This window comes from Sinocyclocheilus grahami, unplaced genomic scaffold, assembly GCF_001515645.1.
Source record: "Sinocyclocheilus grahami isolate Dianchi unplaced genomic scaffold, SAMN03320097.WGS_v1.1 scaffold35.1, whole genome shotgun sequence".
In the NCBI taxonomy this organism is placed as follows: Eukaryota; Metazoa; Chordata; class Actinopteri; order Cypriniformes; family Cyprinidae; genus Sinocyclocheilus; species Sinocyclocheilus grahami.
In genome coordinates this window covers 116,455-139,093 of record NW_015505214.1, presented here as the reverse complement: position 1 = coordinate 139,093, position 22,639 = coordinate 116,455, and the positions used below count along the sequence as shown (strand labels likewise).

Sequence of the window (22,639 nt, the reverse complement as noted above, 5' to 3'; positions counted from 1 at the left end):
AGCATGCAGTCCTGGGAGTACACAACCTGAATGCTGCCATCTTTGCTTCACGAGGATTTTTTGAGCCAATCATCTCAGTTCTAAATGTCATGTGACTGATCATGCCATATTAGAACTTCCTCCAGCAGACAAGACAACACACAAGTCTATAGACCTTAGGGTAGCCATATTTAATTTTTGACAGGAGTTAAAACGAGTTGTGAGAGATAGAAGTACAGTGCGTTCAATGGACTGTACTGTTGTTTAACAACATACTGATTGTTCAGAAATATTTTCAGTAGGCAAAAACTCCATAAAACAGTTTTTTAAAGTTGTGGGTGGCATTGTAAAGAGTGTAAATCTATTCCTCACAGCCATGTTTTCATTAGCATTAATTTCAATATGACATCTAACCAGACAGAAAGTCAAGTTCATGCAGTTATGTACTCTTTAAAACATCAACTACATGCAAAAATAATTTCAGAATACACTTAAATGGCCATCAATGGAGAAACGAACAATATAACGTTTTAATAATCTTTTTAATTCTGTGAGAATAGTGAACTCCACACAACAAATATAATGACAATGACATAGAGAAGCGGAATTGGAAAGTTGGAATTACTTTCACAACAATTTTTTTTCTAGATAAAAATGATACAAACCAATCAGAATCCACATGACAGAGCTAGAGCATTTAAAGTGGCAGACAACATTACTGTAGCACATAATTAAGATGAAGGGAACATTATCATCCATTAGCGTGGAAGCTAATAAAGTTACAGTTTTCATTCTGTTATGTATGAAAGGGGCTTAAGGTAGAGCAACTGTTTGTGAAAAATCTTGCCAAACAAGTTAAAGGCAGGGTAGGTGATTTGGTTCAACATATTTTTTTGTTATGCTGGTTGAAAGTCTCCTCACATCTCGATAGCAATCAATAAGTTAAGTGGTCTAAATGTTTTTTTATATATATATATATCATCAGTGGAAGGCATAGGACCATAAAATGTTCGTCCAATCATATCCCTTGGTCTGAGGGCTATGATAGGCTGTCCTATCTGCCTGTCAACGTATGTATTTACATACTTCCGGAAAGCCACTAGAAGGCAAGCCTGAAACCTTCAGCCAAAAAAGTGTAACGGCTAATGCTAACGGTTCTGCTTTGGCAGTATGTGGGAAAGGAGACCAGAAGCCATTTTTTTTGACTGGATGTCAATGGAGAGGCTTCACTACGCTGAATAAACAGCTTTTTAGAGGAAACGGCTTATCATTTAAAGGTGGGGTAGCCTATGTATTTTTTCAAGAATGCTTTCGAAAACTGAGTCGGGCCGAGTACCAAAAGAAACTTGTAGCCAATCAGCAGTAAGGGGCGTGCCTACTCATGATGGGGACGAGAGAGAGAGAGCACTCAGTGCACAGGATAGACATTAGCTGAGCCGAGCGACGACAGAAAGATAGAGATGGCGGATAAAAAACAAAAGAGGAACACGTCTGTGGAACAAAAGAAGGCTTAGGATAAGGCAAGAAGTAGGACCCGTGTAAATATTGGATCAGCTTTCCAGTGCTGGAAAGAACTCAATATATAAATATATATATATATCAATATACTGTATATCTAATATATGCTGGTATTTGCTTGAATATGCTCGTGTGTCATAATCGTTGCCTGGGTTGTGTGCGTATGTGTGGGGCGGAGCTATCAAAATAGGGGTGAGACACTTTTAGGGTAGGGGCGCGTTTGTTTTGGTGATTTGAAATATCAACATTGGCTACCAGAAATCACTTACCCCACCTTTAATGAATCTACAGCCTATCTGCTAATCTTCAACATGTTAAACAATACTTTTGGATTGAATCACAGTATTTTTAGAGTTTACCACGAAAAAAAAAATCTGTTTTATAAGAGAAGTCACTGACTTTTTGCGACAGGTGGGATTCAGTTTACAGCACTTCTCATTCATTCCTATGGCATCCATAAACGGCGACTGAGTGTCGTACAACTCTGTAAGGCTGTAATGTGATTGGTTATTAAGGCACACCTGATCCAAGTTAGCCGTTATACTTTCTCCAATAGTAATACAGACCCTCTCATCTCCCTATAGTATCACGCAACCATGATGTTGTCAGAAACTGATGACATATATCCTTGTAGCACAGTACATGACAAACACTGCCTCATTTTAGTACCATACAATTTCTTTAATATTGTATTCTGTGCATGTATACAGTCCATAAATCATTAATTTACAAATAAACCAAAGCTTTAGACAGTACAAGGAAAGTACAGAATAGCTTTTGTGATGAAAACATGGTCCTTGCTTCTTAAAGTAAGAAAAGTAATGGCACAGGCACATTTGTCTAATTCAGATGAATTCCAAGTGAAACATTTATTGCAAAATCCTCTTTGATCAAGCATTTACACACTTTTTCACATGAGTTTGTTCACATGAGTAATGTCATGTTGTTTACCTCAAATGAGGCGATCTATCAAAATTAGATGGCTTAAAGGGATAGTTCACCCAAAAATGAAAATTACCCCATGATTTACTCACCCTCAAGCCATCATAGGTGTATTTGACTTTCTTCTTACAGACGAATACAATCAGAGTTACATTAAATAATGTCCAGGCTAATCCATGCTTTATAATGGGAAAGTTGTAAATATGGATATTTTTCTTACACAAATGCATCGCGTCGCTTCGAAAGGCCTTTATTAACCCCCGGAGCCATGTGGACTTCTTTTATAATGGATGGGTGCAATTTTTTGGACTTCAAATTTTGTGCTACCATCCACTCCCATTATAAAGCATGGATTAGCCTGAACATTATTTAAAGGGGCTGTAAGTTTTTGACTCTACTAAAGCATAAAAATACCATAATATGTTTGCAGATATTTAAGAAACATGCTACGTTAACATACTTGTTTATCTGAAAAACAATGCTAGTCAAGTTATTCTGCTTTGAAAATGTCGGAATGTCGATCTCGGTTTTGGTTTGTGAAACACGCCCACTGCCAGTTTACCCTATTGTATTTCGGCACCCCGGGTTGCCAGTTGGCGGAAAACACAGCGTATTTCATTTCATTCATCGTCAAGTGCGCTCGTTCCTGTTGGTGTCGTCAATCTGGCAACCTGCGTGTGTGTCAAGTCTGAGGAGGGGGGGGCCGGGTGAAAAAAACCCTCTCCAATATTTTGAATTTGGACTGCAATACCTAGTTCAACCACTCGGTGTCAATCCTACATACAGCACCTTTAATATAACTCCGATTGTATTCGTCTGAAAGAAGAATGTCATAAACACCTAGGATGGCTTGAGGGTGAGTAAATCATGGGGACCTTTTCATTTTTGGGTGAACTATCCCTTTAACTCTCATGCTGCATAGATGAGTAAGAGATATACACAGAATATGAGTTATATGATAAATATTTCCAAATATATAAACAAAGTCAAAGCCAATATGCTTTTTAAGGAAACCACTTGGCATTGACTGAAAATGTTAGCTCGGCACTTATAAACAAATACAGAGATAAACAACAATTGAATATTTTGAGCTATAAAAATGTTAAAAGTAGTATTTGATGATGTATACACATATAAAATCAAAAACATTTACATTTTGTAAATTGATATGCAAAATTCTCTTTGGTCTGCATCTTGTGGATGTATGTGCCCAGACATAACATGGAAATTAATCTACATTTACACCTCAATCATTTTTATTTCCAAACGAAACCGAGGACCTCAGAAATACTGCAAACAAAGTATCAAAAAAGGCATATACAATAAAATAACCGTAAGTTGTTTTCCTCTCAGGCTTTTAAGTTTGCTTTGAGCAGACTGTGTTTATGGCAGTGGGAGAATGAGCCGAAGAAGTGTGGTGCCCTCTTCTGGACGTGTCCTGTGATGCAACAGTGCTGCATAGATTTCAAAGACTTCCTGTGGAATGGATTTTTTTTAGGGTCGTCATCAGGTGGGACAATTGGCCTTGTGAAAGGGCAGCCCACCTATAAAATTTGTTCCTGGCCCCCATCATAACATGGAAATTAATCTACATTTACACCTCAATCATTTTTATTTCCAAACGAAACCGAGGACCTCAGAAATACTGCAAACAAAGTATCAAAAAAGGCATATACAATAAAATAACCGTAAGTTGTTTTCCTCTCAGGCTTTTAAGTTTGCTTTGAGCAGACTGTGTTTATGGCAGTGGGAGAATGAGCCGAAGAAGTGTGGTGCCCTCTTCTGGACGTGTCCTGTGATGCAACAGTGCTGCATAGATTTCAAAGACTTCCTGTGGAATGGATTTTTTTTAGGGTCGTCATCAGGTGGGACAATTGGGAATGTTGTCCCGGGCCTTGTGAAAGGGCAGCCCACCTATAAAATTTGTTCCTGGCCCCCACGAAGTTTACCTGTGTATCTTGTCCAAAAAACGGGGAGAATCCAACATAAAATATCTTTATATAAGTTTCATCCATTCCAATCCTGACGTTTCACTGTCTCTACACCATCGGCAAGTAAAAGCGGTCACATAACAGTAGCGAAACTGTAAATTCGGTTTCCACGTCAACATTTGAAATTAAGGATGTAGAGTCTGTCCCCTTCGCAGTTCAGCAGGAATCTCTGCTTATGATTTTTCTATTTGGTCTTCTGAGAGCCGATCATCACCTTAGAGACAAAGTTGACAATAGCACTGGCGGGCTGCTCGGGGTCGTGTTCGGCAAACAGGTGACACACATTCTCGGTGCTGCTCCCGCTTTTCCTCGCAATGAAGCCAAAGATCCTGTTTTACACACACACGCATACACAACTATGAATAAATATACACACTCAAATACATAACTGGCACTACTTCAGAACTGAGATTGCCTGATTAAAACTTACTTTGCAGTTGTGCAGCCGTCCCGTGTCCACCTGTGAATAGTGCAGGAAAGAAGTCAGAACATCCAACAAAAACCCACTTACACCAAAAAAATCAATTACATTGTGAAGTCTAAAATTTTCTTTACAAATGTAAAAAATGTAAGACTATAGATGACTATAGATTAATGGAAAGCAGGAAAACAAGATGGCACTGTGTGTGTGTGTGTGTGTGTGTGTGTGTGTGTTACGTACTTCCTGTCCTGAGGATCCAGGGCACAGAATATCACTGTGTTGACAGCATAGTGTCTCCTGAAGAACAATCTGGAAACACACAGTCATATAAAAACTCAGGACAACATTATATGTATATACATATATAAAGTTTCTATGTGTAAATTTACACTACTGTACAAATGTACAGTTATTTTAAATTGGAATAATATTTCATAACATTACTGTTTTTAATCAACTAAATGTAGCTTTGGTGAGCATAAGACACTTTTAAAAACATGAAAACATTTTACAGACCCCAAACCTTTGAACAATTATACACAAAAACAACAGGTGATTATTGAGATGTGGGACAACACATTACACAACTTTACCTAAGATTAGCTTTCAAAATAGAAACACTTCCACTACAACATTATTCAGAAAAGATTGTTAACATAAATGTACCATTTCACTGACGACAATACATGATCACTAACTCCCCCTAAACCCATCTAAATATAACTCAATATTTGAAACATAAAGAGAGAGACTCACTTCCTCTGGTTGTCCGTGAGGGTGATTCCCTGTGCAGACACTTTAAAGTGAACGACGGTGGATGTGGGTGGTGGATCCATACTGAAAATCACAGTGGTGGCCTTCTGAACACCCTGAACTCCTGTCAGAGACTCCAGATCCACACTGCCCAGGAACCACACGTTACACGCTGAGCACCAACACACACACATTAACACATGGATGAGATCAAATAATCCCTGATATAGTTCAGATATTTCATTACCTGCTCCCTGTTTGAGTAGCTCTGCTGCAGAGTTTGTAGATGAAGTCTGTGATGAAGATTCATTTAACTCCTCTAGAGGATCTAAAAGAAGTCTTCAGTTAGCATAGAAACACTAACAACATAAAACTCACGCAGACACACGCTAATATCATAACATACCTCTGTTTGGGATGATGAGTCTGCACGGTAAAGCCAAGGGTGTGATTGAATGCTGACACACCAAAGCTGTGAGACTTCCTGTATAGTAGTAAATATTTATTAAATGCCATGTCAGCATCTTAGGCTATTTTTCATGGCAAAAACTATATATAAAAAAAAAATACAAGTATAACAAATACAATAAAAAACAGCAAACAAACAAACAAACACAAGTTATATTACACAAGATTTGTGAGACTTCCTGAACATACAGGAAACACAATATTTTAAGTTGAATGTTTTACCATATTTTCCAAACAATAACAATGCATGGTTGTAGCAATTTTGCTTATTTAAAAATATATACATTACCATTCAGAATTCTGGAGTCGGCAATAACATTAAAATATGTTCACTATAGATGGATTTATTTGATTAAAATACAGTAAAAACTGTAATATTGTGAAATATTACTAGAATTCAAAATAACTTTTCTCAATTTTAATAGATTTTATAATGTAATTAATTTCAGCAATAAAACCTCTGAATTTTCAGCAGCCATTACTCATATAATATGATATAATATACTGGTTTAGTGCTAAAAACAAATATATATATATATATATATATATATATATACATATACACACACACACACACTCAGTTGTGCTTATTATTATTATTATTATATTTTTTATTATTTTTGATTGATAGAAAAGTTCAAAATAATCTTTTCCAACAATATAAATGTCACTTTTGATCAATTTAATGCATCCTTGTTGAATAAAAGTATTATAAAAAGTTACTGACCCCAAACTTTAGAGGGAGTGAAACGAAAAGGGGAACAGTTGCACGATGCTCCTGACTACAGCCACTAGAGGGCGATCCTGACCATGCAATGATGAAGCTCTAACCAGCACTTGAATTTGCAGCAGCCATTACTCATATAATATGATATAATATACTGGTTTAGTGCTAAAAACAAATATATATATATATATATATATATATATATATATATATATATATATACATATACACACACACACACACACTCAGTTGTGCTTATTATTATTATTATTATATTTTTTATTATTTTTGATTGATAGAAAAGTTCAAAATAATCTTTTCCAACAATATAAATGTCACTTTTGATCAATTTAATGCATCCTTGTTGAATAAAAGTATTATAAAAAGTTACTGACCCCAAACTTTAGAGGGAGTGAAACGAAAAGGGGAACAGTTGCACGATGCTCCTGACTACAGCCACTAGAGGGCGATCCTGACCATGCAATGATGAAGCTCTAACCAGCACTCTGTCTTTTATTAACATCCACACAGACATTAACAGATACTTACCAAAATAAGGTTCGTTGGGGCAGCCTTTTAACCGCACTCCTTTCAGTGTGCACTCGATCAGGAAATGCCGCACAAGCTCATTGGACAGATCACCCACTGTGCACAGAGATAGGAAATTCATTTGTAAAATTATTTTTAATTACCAAAGAAGCAATGCTAACACATATGTAGTAGCAAGAGGAAATGGATGTAGAGGTGTTGACCAAATTTGAAAAGACCCACATATATACAGTGCCTTGCGAAATGAAGTATATTCATTTTTTTTTTTACATTTTGTTATGTTGCTGCCTTATGATAAACTTCTTTAAATTACTTTTTTTCCACATCAATCTACACTCCATACACCATACTCACAAAGCAAAAACAGAATTGTCACAACTTCGTACATTTATTAAGAATAAAAAACTGAAATAAGTACATTGCATAAGTATACTAAATAATATAAGTTAACTAAATATTTAGCTGAAGCACATTTACAGCCTCAAGTCTTTTTTTTGTTTGATGCGACAAGCTTTGCTCATCAGCATTTGGCAATTATCTGTTATTCTTCACCTCACCTGTTCACCTCTCAAGCTCTGTCAGGTTGGATGGGGGCAGATGCACATTTTCAGGTTTCTCCAGAAATATTTGATTGGGTTCAAACTCAGGCTCTGGCTGGGCCACTGAAGGACATTCACACAGTTGTCTATAAGCCACTCTTGCTGTGTGTTTAGGGTCATTGTGCTGTTGGAAGGTGAACCTTCTGTCCAGTCTGAGGTTCTGAATGCTCTGGACTGGGTTTTCATTAAGGCTATCTCTGTATTTTGCAGCACTGTGCGTTTCTTCTACTCTAACGAGTCCCTCAGTCCCGTCTGAGGGTCCTTTAGGTGTTTTTTTGTAAATTCCAAGTGTGTTTTCATGTGTCTTAACTGAAGAGAGAATTGAGTTTGGCCCCTCCGACATAAAGACTGGATTTGTGGAGTGTTGCAGCGATGTTTGTCCTTCTGTAGATTTCTCCTATCTCCACATATGATCATGTAGCTCAACTAGAGTGACCATCAGGTTCTTGGTCACCACACTAACCAAAGCCCTTCTCCATCAATTGCTCAGTTTGGCCAGGAGGCCAGCTCTAGGAAGAGTCCTGGTTGTTTCAAACTTCTTCCATTAAGGGTAACAGAGACTACATGCTTCTGTGACCCTTCAATGAAGCAGATTTTTTTTCTGAACTCTTCCCCAGATGTGTGGCTTGACGCAAACCTGTTTCTAAACTCCACAGGCAGTTATTTTGACCTCAGGGCTTGGTTTTTGCTCTGATATGCATTATCAGCTGTTAGACCTTTAATTAAGACGTGTGCCTTTCCAAATCATACCCATTCAATTGAATTTGCCACAGGTTAACTTCACTTGAAGTATAGTAATATCTACAAGCAAAATGAATGCTCCTGAGCTAAATTTCAACTGTCCCATATAAGGGTATGAATACTTATGCAATGGAATCATTTAATTATTATTATTTTTTTTAATTTGCAAAGATGTTAAAAACCTGTTTTTTTGCTTGACAATTGTGGTGTATGGAGCGTAGACTGTTGAGGAAAAAAACGAATTTAAAGCAGTTTAACATAAGGCAGCAACAAAACAAAATGTAAAAAAAATTAAGGGGCATGAATACATTCGCAAGGCACTGTATATATAGAAGATAGAATCCAAAGGAAGAAAAAAAAAATCATGAACAAAATCAAGCTTGATTGTTTCTCCTGAACAGAATTGTGATTAAGAGCAAAAACCCAGCTCAGATTTTTTCTCCTGAAAATTCGATAATCTCACTTGTGGCTCCTATGGTTTCAGAAGAGATCTCAACATTGTCTTCAACTGTGCTTGGATTTCCTAAGATATCAACGTCTGCAAGCAAAAGTTAGAGACTTAAATGGTCTGCACAAAGCAACTTTATAGTTAAACACCATGGTTGTCTCACTGAAAATAGTCTCATTTCATTATAGTTATTTCTCCTCAAGAATTCTACCATATTATTTTTATTTGTTTAATTATTTAAAGCTCAGTTGTAATGTCTGTATTTTTTTTAGTAATACATTCATAATTGAGCATTTTTAGAAGCATTTTCTATCCTCTCACTGACCCTTAGAATTAATCTGACTATTTTTTTGTTGTTGTGTCTTTTTAAATGCTCTCTTCATAAGTGAAATGAGAAATAGCACTGTCATATGGGTTTAGTAAGTACATTACATATTTAAATGCTTCAATAACAAACAAAAACGATCTGCACTGAAATGTGCCATGCAAAGTGCAAACTATAAAAGTTGCTCAGAAATGATCAGGGATGCTGTTATAAACAGCATTTCAACTGATTGTTTCTAACTTTGAGATCCTTCAGAAGGACTTTCCTGCATTTTACTCTAATCATTAGTTCATCTGGCATTTAGGAACAACAGTATGCATCCTACTTCCTCCTTAATACCTCAGCCTGACTGGCCGGTCCAAGTTTCTGAACACCAGGCGTATCTGATGTTGAAAATAGACTCAGATGATGTTTTCATACAATGAACTCTTATCTCTAAAGATAAAGCTAAATTTAATTTCCAATGGTACAGAAAAAAACAACAACAGCTTAAAACGGCGTGAAACCCCACTTAAGGAGCCACCTAGAATTGTGAATCAGAAGGAGATGGACAGTGTGTGTGTGTGTGTGTGTGTGTGTGTGCCTCCCTTCCTTCCTCTGATTGAGAGACACACCATGTTTACTGAGGGGCTCTGGACATGAACGCTCCAGCTGTTCACACACTCATTCAGCTGTTTCTCACACAATAGTGTTGGGACGTCCTGCTCTCCAGGGTCTTAAAGTCCATCATTGGGGAAGTCGTGGCTTAATGGTTAGAGAGTCGGACTCGTAACCCAAAGGTTACAGTCTGGCAGGGATTGTAGGTGGGGGGAATGAATGTACAGCGCTCTCTCCCACCTTCAATACCACGACTGAGGTGCCCTTGAGCAAGGCACCGAACCCCCAACTGCTTCCCGGGCGCCGCAGCATAAAAATGGCTGCCCACTGCTCCGGGTGTGTGTTCATGGTGTGTGTGTGTTCACTGCTGTGTGTGTGCACTTAGGATGGGTTAAATGCAGAGCACTAATTCCTAGTATGGGTAACCATACTTGGCCACATGTCACGTCACTTCACTTCACTTCAAATATTTCACAGCAGTTCATTCAAGGAATTGCCCTGTATATTCAGACTCTATGGACAGTTCATATTTTCCCCTTTTATGCAGACAAAGTGCTGGCCATTACAAACCACTGGTCTTAAATCGGGAACCGTGGTTGGATATTTACCACACAAAGCACTTTTCAAAACATGAAATATGTTCTCAAAACTTGTACAGTTTATGGGCATTGCTTCATTGTTCAGCTCGAGTGAGTGTAAATGTGAGAGTTGTTATCAAAAGTCATGTGTATGTAACGTTCTCTTACTTTTTCTGCTTTGCTGTAGAACAGAGGGTGGGGCCGTGGCCACCTTCATAGCCAGTCCGTAAGCTCCTCTGAATGAGTGACTGTCTCTGATGATGAAGGAGCCCGGCTCTTTATCCTTGAGAATGGCAATAGCTACAACAAATAAAATAAAAAATATACTGATGCATTCTGCCGTCATCTTAATTAAAGAAGCAAAGAGGAAGTAATGCTTATAAACCTTAGCCGAGATAGACAAAGATGGAGTAATGGAAGCTACTTTGAGAACAATCAGTTAATCAATTTACATTACAAACCACCATTAAACAGAAAACACTATTTCTTTCACAGAAGCCACAGTGACAACAAGAATAATATATATATATATATATATTATTGATCCAAAATCAATAATATTATTTTGAATGCTGCACCAAAAAGATGTAAAATGCAGCATTGGCACAGATGCTGACAAGGAGGCAAATAAACTGGTTAATATAAAGCTGCTTAATATAAATCTGAACAAAATGATTCAGTAAAATAAGTTTAAAAAGAATTTCCAGGGCTTAAAATGATTGAAAACAACTGAACTTCTTTCAGTCTGCTTTAAAAAAAATTTTTAAGTGAAAACAAGGCTGTGAGAGACAGAAGTAACTTTTTTTAAAAGAAATTCATTCATTCATTCAACAAAAACACATTAAATTGATCAAAAGTGACAGCGTAGACTTTTATAATGTGACAAAATATTTCTATTTCAATAAATGCTTGGAGTTCTGGAAAAAAAGAACCACAGTTTCCACAAAAATATTAATCAAAACTGATTTTAACATTGATAATCATAATAAATATTTCTTGAGCAGCAAATCAGCATATTAGAATGATTTCTGAAGGATCATGTGACACTGAAGACTGGAGTAATTGCTGCAGAAAATACAGCTTTGCCAGCACATGAATAAATTACATTTAAAAAAACATATTTAAAATAGAAATGTATTTTAAATTCTTAAATTTTTTCCACAATATTACCGTTTTACTGTGCAGACTTCTATCAAAAAAAATTATTACCGACCCCAAACTTTTGAGTGATAATGTATATCCCTCACAGCCATAGACATTTAAAGGGATAGTTTACCCAAAAATGAAAATTTTGTCATCATTTACTCATCCTCGTGTCATTCCAACCCTGTATGAGTCTCTTTCTTATGCTGAATATAAAAGAAGATATTTTAAAGAATGTTGGTAATCAAAGTTGATGCTCCCCTTTGACTTCCATAGTATTTCTTTCCCTACTATGGAAGTCAATGGGGACCAAAAACTATATTTCTTCAAAATATCTTTTGTGTTCAACATAAGAAAGAAACGTATACAGGTTTGGAACATGGTTTGGAGGGTGAGGAAATGATCACAACATTTTCATTTTTGGGTGAACAATACCTTTAACATGACTCCGAATTCAGCTTAGGCCTACTGAGGATCTAATATTGTTACCTTGCTCTCTCGAGATGTCTGGCTTGTACCAAAACTTTGACGTATCTTGAACGAACTTCACATTTTCTGGTTTACTGGCCATAAAATCTGCAAAGAAGAATAATATCACAATATATGTGACGTCTTAATATGCCTGTGTGTGTGCGCTTACAGACAGACACACTACAAACCTGGACTTGGTGTAGATCTGGTAGGTGAGGTGTTGTGACTGGCATAGGACGTGCTGACTGCACTCCTGCTGAGCGGGAACATGGTCTCCGAGCGTTCAGTCCCTCGTCTCTTCAGGGGCAGAAAGGGAGGCTGAGCCACATCCAGACCGAGAGCCTCGAGACCCTCCACCGCCTCCAGCAGGCTGCTTTCCAGTCCCCCGACATCCAGAGAGGAGGACAAGCCGCGGGGGGCTCCGCGAGGGGAGCTGTGGGAGTTGGGGGCCAAGAGGGTGAGGGGTGGAGAGGCCTGAGGGGTGTAGTGACTCAAGGGGGTGCTGGATCCACCCTCTAACCAGGAATGAGCTGGGGTGGGACTGCATGGAGAATAGAAAACAGCACAGTTATCCTACATATCCTGTGCATAGACAAACACACCCCACCATGTGTTTATACATTGTTAAATATAGACTAGATACACAACAGACCACACAAGTAGCCTGTTGTTATTGAAAAGCCAGGATTTACTTCAATTGGATGAGAGAGGTTTTGATTGACCTCTAGGAATGCAGTAATAAAACAATTTTGTCCGATACTATGAACTAGTCAAAAATGATTGCTATATATTATATGTAATTATTATAATGTATTAAATAAAAATTTAAGATTATAAAAAAATGTAAATATAAATTTATATCCAATTTATTTATTTATTATTATTATTATATATTTTTAAAGAAGTATCTTATGCTCACAAAGGCTGCATTTATTTGATCAAAAATACTAATATAATATTGTGAAATATTATTACAATTTAAAGAACCAATTTCTATTTGAAAATATTTAAAAATGAAATTTTTTTCATGTGAGGCAAATCTAAATTTTCAGCAGCCATAATTCCAGTCTTCAATGTCACGTGATCCTTCGGAAATCATCCTAATATATTGATTTGGTGCTCGAGAATCTTTGTTTAATCATTATCAGTGTTGAAAACAGTTGTGGTGCTTAATATTTTTGTGGAAACTGTGATTCTTTTCAAGATTCTGTGATGAATAGAAACTTCAAACTAATAGCATTTATTTGAAATAGATTTTTTAAATAACATTATAAATGTCACTTTTGATCAATTCAGTGTGTCCCTAATGAATAAAATTAAGTTTGTTTTTTTTTGAAGAAAAAAAAAACCTTATGAAAAAATATTGTGCACAAATATATATATATATAAAATTTGCACACACACACACACACACAGTTTTTTGAAAATATATAACTTAAAAAATAAAATCAGTCATTTTAAATACTGCAAGTGGATTTAGGCATCACAATATTATAATGTACGAATATTTATGAAACAGTGGATGTTTATTTTAATATTTGCTAAAGATTACATATCACAGCATTATTAAATTAAACATGTATTTTAAAAGATTTAATGAGTGTTTAATGACGGCAAATGTAATCTAAATGTGAAATTGGGAAAAAGCAATATTGACTGATAGATATGGTACCAATATATTGAGCAACACTATTATGATTGACAGATAGTACCTGTCTGTGTTGACCAATGGGCTGGGGGTGGACATAGAGTGCATAGATCCAAACATCCTCTGACAGGAGGCGGGACTTCCTGTGACATCAGAGTGGAAGAGCTCTCCGTCGGATGACATAGATGTATGTGTCATGCTGTCCATGTATCCTCGTGACTCTGAAAGGAAATACACAACAGGATTTTTTAAGACCTGAACACACACACACACACACACACACACATCTTCAACAAATTTCTCTGGAAGATTCCATTCAGCATGAGCAATGTCTTATTAACCGCCCACATAATATTTGAAGACCTGCGCTGTGCAACCTGCTACTAGTTGCCAAATCCAGGTAATAAATCAAGTGGTATTATTGGATAGACCATTGTAAGAGAGTTGGGCTTGTGGGTTTGGCAGGAGCCCATACACACGCATTCTTCAGCTTGTGCACATAACAAACCACAGGGGAGGGACCCTGGAGGAATGTCTCTCTGTTTGTCTCTCACTCCCTCCCTCCTTCCCTGTCTGGAAACTGGCTGGATATAATCAAATTAATGTTGTGGTCTATCCTCTATGACCTTTGAAAACTTGCCTGCAATTAAATGTGAGAACAAAAATCTATAGCTTTAAGCAGCATTTAGAGGAAGCATAATGAAGCGACTGTAAAAAAGAAGTTGAAATATCTAGTAGTTGACGCTCAAATATTGCCACTAATACCTGTCCATTCATATTTCTTACCCATTGCTCCCAGAACAATTTCTATATTCTGCACGCATACGTTCAAAATAAACCACAACAAACACAGTCATCTTCTTATAATAATAACTGTTTTAATGAAATTGATAGTCTTTAAAAAATCAATTAGAAATGTGAATTTATGCAATTCCCTGGATCCTTTTTTCCAGTAAAAGTGTATATTTTCAGCTATCATGGCATTACATTACAGTTTTCATTATATTTTAGTATTATTATTACTATTTTTTAAATCAAACGAAACAAAACAAACAATAAAAAAAGATATATATATATATTTATTTATTTTTTGCAAAAAAACATTAATGATATATCCTGGCAAGACAAACAAACAAACAAGTTTACTATTTGCTATTACAAGTTATTATTTACTGGACAGTCTTAAAATTAGATTTTTAGATTAATTAAAACATCTATTAAAATTATCTTCAAATATAATTTTCAAAAATATCTCTCCAGTAAAAATATATATTTATGAATTTTTCAGCTATGATGTAATTACAATGTAGCAGTAAGATTTTGTACCCTTTTGAAAATTAAAAACCTACAATTTATTATTTATAATTTCTAACTTTTTATGTGTGCGCATGGGCCAATACAATTCTGTAAACTGGGCATTCAGACAAAAAAAAAATCTGCATGCATGCAAAAAAATTAAAATCAATTAATAATAATAATTTAATAATAAAATTTAAAAAGATACATGTTTAATCTCAACAAATTTTGTAAACTCATAAAGCAATCTAAAAAAATAGTAGATCAATTAGATGAGCAGTTCATGAGATGAAAATCGTTTGTCTAACAACTGTAGGGACAAAAAACTAAATTATTGATTCAAACTTCTTGGCCCTTGAGGCAAATTTGTCCCTCATGATGAAAGGGACTCACATGTTTGTAATTTTAAGTCGTATAACTCCAAGAGAGAAACAAGGCTGATGTTTCGAGTATTGCAAATTTAACCAACAGTCCCAAGTAACCATACATTCCATAATTACAGAAAATGCAATTAGCTACACACCTTAATGCTGGATTCCCCATGAATCTTTTCCTTCAGAAGACATTTACTAATCAAACATATATCATAGCATGATAGTAGCTTCTACTTCACCCCTAACCACATCATGTGAGAGGTTGTCAAGGAGATGTTGTCTTTGAAAATGTAATACATAAAAGCATAAACACACAAACAACATCTGGAGGCAGAAGAGTCTAAAGTGTTCCCAAAAATAGATCTTGTGACCCACCCAAAAAACCCTGAAACTCATTCCCAAGACACAGGAATCCCAAAACTGCTTCCCAGAGATTACTCTGGTCTGCTTCTCTCTGATCAGCTGCTCACCAGCACATGTTGTGATTTGGATGCAGGTGGTCAGCAGCATGGGATGCTGGTTTGCTGGTGTCCCACCAGGCTTCTTAATTAGCTTAACCAGCAAGGCTTCCTTTTTCAATCAGCTTCTTCTGAAAGACCCACGCTGGTCCACCAGCCTCACACTGCTACTGAAAAACACAACTTCACTGATCCACCAGCTAAATCAGCAAAAAAAACAGCATACACTAGCCTGGACTTGCATTGAAGTTCATTTAAGTCAATACATCGATTCAAATGAAGCAGAAAGGCATCCAAACATAATTCTCCTGAAACCAACGGCATCAACAGATGTTAGGGTCACATGAGGATTGCAGCCAAGAGGTCAACGATCTGTTGAACTATACCGACCCTTCAGAGAGAAAAGAAGATCTGGATGACCATTCAAGACAGAAGAAAGAGGTCTGAGGGTCTAACAATAAATTTATTACATGCCAAAAATGAAGCAGCACTGAACTGAAGACATCAGATGCTACAGTTCTGCTTTGAAACTTACACTTTATGTATCAAACACAGCAAAATATGAATGCAGATGCTTCTGGCTACACAACCTTTCAAAACCCAAGTTGGAGACCAACTTTTTGCTGAAAAGGAGAAGGTACAAAATGTCACAAAACATATGGCCTCACATGCCTCTCAAAGAAAGTGTCTAATTTAATATAAAATGTTGTATTATTTTTTATATATTTTCTTAAGTGTTACTATTTTTAATGCAATTATTTAAGGGCAAAATATTTAATAGTAAATGCTTTTTATTTTTGTAATTTTTTTCCAGTCTTTTTTGTGTAATATTTAAGGGAAAGTATTTAATATTAGATGCAAAATCATTTTTAATATCGTTTTAATTCAGCTATCTAAGGAAGGTGTTTAATGCTAGATGCTATAAACTGGTCATTATTTCTTTTAGGTTTTTCCACAATTTTAAACTCAATAATAACTGCAGTTCACTTAAATCATTATCATTAACTAAAACCATTACAAAAGTTTACTTTAATAGATATATATATATATTTTTGTTGTTGTTGTTATTTTTTAAAAAAGTTATTTTTAAAGTTTTTGTTATTTTTATTATTATTGTAATTTCTTTTACGTTTTTCCACTATTTTAAATAACTTTTAGCTTTTTTTGCAGTTGACTTAAATAGTTATGAAATTTAACAAATTAATTTAAAAAATGTACCAGGGTTATCATCATTAACTAAAACAATAAAAACGTTTTGTACTTAAAAAAAGAAAAAAAGAAAAAAGTTGTAGTAATTGAAAATATTAACAAAAAACAAAAGTACTAATATTCCTTGTAGTCTTAAGTTATGTAGTATATTATGCAGAAAATACAGTATAACCGTGATCAATATTTGCATGTCATCAACATCTTACAGAGTTTGAATTTGGCTGGCAAATGAAAGAGAAGGACGATAAAAGTGTGTGTAAGCGTGTTTGTGTGCATGTCTGCTCAGACCAGGTCTTTCAGGATTAAATCTCCCGCATGCCAGCGAGACAAAGGACGACTTCAGTTTTACAGACTTAACAAACTCGCCATTCAAAGGAGGAATGCACGCAGAGAGCCAAGCTGAAAAATGTCCAGTTGTTGTGATCAAACGGGGGGGGATTCAACACAGGAGAATTAAATAATTTCCAGTCAAAGGCATTACTCCAATGCTATGATACATGATCTAAAATATGTCTGCAATAAGATTTAGCTCTAGTTTGAGTTATATATCTGACACCTGGGCTTCCTCTCAAACGTCAGCTTCATTCATGACCAAATACACACAACTTCTTTTCTGTATTAAAGACTCATCCGCTAGACGTTCTACACAACCTCTCCACTTATCCTTTCAGCGACAAAACACACATACCAAAAATAACACTTTTTCATTGCGTAGGTATTCAGCACACTAAAATAGCTATGGAACCTGTTTTTGGTCTTTATAAGGCAATATACACACTCAACACACGTAATCAGTCAAACAGCTAATGGACTGAACTAACAAACCAGCCATTCATTTGTGATTTAAAGAAACAGAAATAAACGTGACAAGAATACTAACATACCAGGAACATGAAAGTGAACATACCGTAATCATCTTATTTGACAATAATATTCTTTGGGCATGAAATTAACATTTTCTTTTCCAGCAACATAAATTTAGGTTAAATGTTATGTGAATAATTTATATATATATATATATACAGTGGGTACGGAAAGTATTCAGACCCCCTTACATTTTTCACTCTTTGTTATATTGCAGCCATTTGCTAAAATCATTTAAGTAAATTTTTTTTCCTCATTAATGTACACACAGCACCCCATATTGACAGAAAAACACAGAATTGTTGACATTTTTGCAGAGATGCGGTGATGATGATGTAAGTGACGTTGCATTTTAATGTTTTGTTAGTCTAGCCCAGTGTTTCCCAACCAGGGTGCGTCTGTTGAGAGCAGGGGTGCCATGTAAAAAATCCTTTTTTAATATTCTTAAATTGCTAAAATGTAAAAAAAGCATATATTAAATAATATCCATTTCTGATGTCGGCAATAATTAGAGATGCACAAATCAAGTTTTTTATGTTGTTTATTTGTCTATGTGGTGTTTTTAATATTCTTTTAGACAAACCATGTGCCAATCTATTAATCAACACCGTTGCTGAGTATTTTCTCCTTAAAAGTGTAGTTTCCCCAAAGGCTGACCCAGAAATGCAGTTTGAAACAGACCTCGGTTTGCTACGTCACAAACCAATAACCAATCATGTTAAGGGATCGATTCCTATCACTAGCGTGCAAAATATACCAATACCAGCACAAAACCAAAAATAAATCAGAGCAAAAAACCCATGAAGCTGTGGTTAAATATGAATTTAGAACCACTAACTTGCATTATAACCCACGGCAACAGTGTAAAAGTAGCCTGTAGTCAGACGCACCTCTCCTGCAGCTGCGTCTGCACTTCACATTTGTATGCTCGCGGGCGCGAATTAACAATCACAAACGGCTGCATTCGAGTCTTCAAGGCATTTTAGGACACAACATCGTCAAGTAAGTAACTTTAATGAATGTTACAGTATTCACTGTAGTTGTCCGCTAGTAAAAACATAGTTTTATCTGTCATTATCCGTGTATGCCACTGTTTTGCGGCTACTACAGTTCAGTGGATCAGGAGGCGCTGGCTGGTGTGACTGAGTGGAGGCCAGTGTTGCCAAACCCCTCCCTCAGAAAATCGCTAGAACCACCCTCAAAAGTCTAAATTTTTCACAAAAAGTCGCCAAATATGAAAACAAAGTAAATACAGGTAAATTTGGTAAATGTAAAAGAAAGTAAATATATATATACACTTTACAAATTATGACAGTATAAAAAAATATAACAAAAGATTAAGTATAACAAAAAATTCTGAAGTGAAATTAGGAAATGCTTGTCAAATGCTGACTCAGCCGGCGCAGTTTCTCCAGAGCGGTTGCAGGAGCGTTGAAATGGCACAGCCATTTCACGATTGGCCAGATTCACCGTATAACAACTTTCACGTGTGTTTCGGGTTTATTCTAACCTTTTCAATTCAGGCATGAGAAAATTATTTTCACAAGAAAAAACATTTAAATATGTAATTTTGATGATCAAAGATAAGTTTTAATGGAATTGACCATACGGGGGACTTTAATTTAGACGTAATGCAAGTTTTTTTTTATAGACAGTTATTTTCTTATGTTGACAATTTAAATGAGCATTATTTTGCTCATTGCACTCTCCTGTGGCCTCAGGAAACAAGACAAAAGTTTCCTTAAAACCTATTTAATCTGCATATAAAACATTAGAAATTAGATGTTTGTTTAATTTTTATTTTGTGTTTGATTGTTAAAAAAATATAGAGGTTAAATAAAAAAAAAATTATATTGCTCCGTTTTAAAAAGTTATAAAATTGTAAATTATTATCTAAACCGAACGATATGAAATATTATATCGTTGATAATTCTTTTGCTATATCTAGTATATATTTGCGTTGAACTTTATTCTTGAACAGATGGCGTTGTATTAAGCAGTATATAATCAGTAGATATCATGAAAACGTTTCTGAAACGTCTGTATATCTGACAAATATTGCATTTAATTCACTTCATCTGTGATAGAGTACTCCTACACCGCCTGAGCATCACTAACGGGAGCAGAAAGTGTCCAGCTTGACGGCTCCGTTTTCAACTCCGCCCCCGACTGCAAGCGGCTACTCTCGTTGACTGCCGCCTGTAGCCGTGCTTCAAGTCGAACGCACCTACTGGCAAAATTGAGAGCAAACGTGAGAGGTCACGGCCTACGGCAGGGTGTGGCCAAGTAAAAAATAAAAAAAATCTCCAAAAAATCGCGTTTTATTTAAATATAGCTAAAATAGCTCCTTGTCGCAAAAAATTAAAAAAAAGTCGCAGCCACAATGAGAAAGTAGCTACATTTGGTGACAAAATCCCCAAATTGGCAACACTGATGGAGGCGGGACTAATTTGCTTGGCTATATCGCCCAGCCCTAATATATATATATATGTTTATTTTTAAATATTTTGATATCTTTATAATCGAATCATTTCGGCAAAACACATTTGTTGTTAGATTTGTATTTTTTAAGTCAGTAAAAAATTACTTATTTAAGTCACTTATTAATTTATTAAAATGAATTTAATACACAATTAAATGCATTATTCATTTATTAAAGGCATTTCATTCATTTAATAATAAGTATTTAATATTAGGCACTTTATTATCTGTAATTGTTTTACGTTTATTAATTTATAATGTAATTATTTCAGGGAAAACATTTAATATTAGATGTTTATTATTTTAAAATGTTATTATTTTATTAGTGTAATTATTTGTATAAACTTTTACATTTTAGATACTGGACTATTTTTAAATTCAATTATGTAGTCAATGTGTTAAAATTTAGATGCTATTACTGGATAATTTCTCTCAACATTTTAGCTTTTTTTACTTTTAAATAGTTTAAGTATATATATACTGTATATATATATATATATATATATATATATATAGAATTGACAATTGACAGAATTAACAAATATTATATGTATTCACATATGTTGCTTTTAGTTCTCATTTATAACTGAAAAGGCTCTTATTAAGTTTTGCAGTATTTTCTATGCATGTAGAGCAGAATTCACTTTCCTTTGTACACATTTATATTTTTGTAATCTAAGCACCATTTACTAAATATGCTATACGGTTTATTCAGTGTTTTGTTGCTCCAATCAATGTTGCCCTTGTTCTTATTTTTCGTCAAAGTGAGTCCTACCCTGGCAAAAGAACAGTAATAAACAAACCAAATTGCTTGTTTTGGATAATTTGGATGCGTGTTGTTCAACCTTAAACTCCAATCAGATGGAATTTCAGCTCAAACTGACCCGAGATTCATACTACGATTACATAACACATTCTTTCCCCATCCACATTCATTTGGACACAGGCCCAAACAAAACTGTCTTTTGTCCAGAGACAGAGAGTAGAATAGTGTCCACTGTCTCCACTCCACCTCCATCAGAGAGCTCACACATCCACTCACAACAAGAGCATCCATCTCTTTTTGTTTTAGTACCTCCCATGGTTGCTTGATAAATCTGCCTGGCCAGATGAGAAAGTGCCAAAGCCTAAATCACCAATCTGAGGTGACTTACGGGACAAATCAAGTGTAAATGAGCTTTAGAAAAGAGTGAAAGCAAGATATTTTCCACAAAACACCCCACTGATGAAGTAGTGATCTGCTGAGTGTGTGAGAAAGCACATGAGGAATGCCAAACACTGACAGGACCAACAAAATATAGGGCAGTTTAAGCACAAACACACTGATGTGTTTGTCTTTATCAGTGAAGTTCTGGCAATGCAAATAACTCATTCAGATCTACAGACAAAGTGCTGAAACAGGAAACATTCACATATAAACAAACCAAAAGAGCCCACCACATACACACACACATCACATCACATATATATGTAAACGTCCTCTCCAAACTACAGACCCTGGCCTTTTTGCCATCTCAGCAAATCAAGCATGTACTTGTGAACACATTACACCATAAAACATATTTTTAATCAGTATTTATGTCTTGTTACCTTGTTAATAAAAATCTAAACATCCTCAAAACAAGATAAAGTTCATTTTTAAAAGTAACTTACAACTGTATAAGAAATTGTACAAGACTTAATTTCAAAGAATGTAATAAATATGTATAGAACGTATAAATAATATCAAATAATAAAAAAATTGAATATAAAATAAAATAAAAAATAAAACTTGTCCAAATATCAATGTACTTTGATAGGTAAGCTTATTTTCACAACATTTCGAAAAAAATAAAAATAAAAAGTGAGTTTATATGGAATTCTTTGTCTCAGTTTTTTTTAAATGACTGAATGCATATGCAAATTAAAAAAAAAATAATCTATTGTGAGATGTTAATTCAAAATGTGGAGAAAAAACTCAGAATTGCGAGTTTAGAAACTCACAATTGCAATATATAAACTTCCAATCTGAGAAAAAGTCTAAATTGTGAGATATAAACTCAGAAATCTGAGATAAAAA

The 22,639-nt window shown here is 35.3% G+C and overlaps 1 protein-coding gene across 6 annotated transcripts in view; it reads right to left on the bottom strand.

Annotated features, from left to right (window-relative positions):
• Positions 1–4,023: 4,023 nt before the first annotated feature.
• Positions 4,024–22,639, bottom strand: part of LOC107581451 (tensin-3-like) — a 62,223-nt gene continuing 43,607 nt past the window's right edge. For 4 of the 6 annotated variants that reach the window (XM_016267008.1, XM_016267009.1, XM_016267013.1 and 1 more), the window contains 12 exons: positions 13,963–14,119; positions 12,439–12,791; positions 12,269–12,355; positions 10,805–10,936; positions 9,152–9,226; positions 7,349–7,444; positions 6,011–6,088; positions 5,852–5,932; positions 5,608–5,776; positions 5,092–5,160; positions 4,861–4,890; positions 4,024–4,759 (listed from right to left, as the gene is read on the bottom strand). In XM_016267008.1, the coding sequence (XP_016122494.1) occupies positions 4,615–4,759; positions 4,861–4,890; positions 5,092–5,160; positions 5,608–5,776; positions 5,852–5,932; positions 6,011–6,088; positions 7,349–7,444; positions 9,152–9,226; positions 10,805–10,936; positions 12,269–12,355; positions 12,439–12,791; positions 13,963–14,119 (1,472 nt within the window). In that variant the 3' untranslated portion in view covers positions 4,024–4,614. Of the gene's footprint in view, positions 4,760–4,860; positions 4,891–5,091; positions 5,161–5,607; positions 5,777–5,851; positions 5,933–6,010; positions 6,089–7,348; positions 7,445–9,151; positions 9,227–10,804; positions 10,937–12,268; positions 12,356–12,438; positions 12,792–13,962; positions 14,120–22,639 lie in introns of those variants that run through there. The other 2 variants (XM_016267011.1, XM_016267012.1) reach the window with 2 other exon arrangements.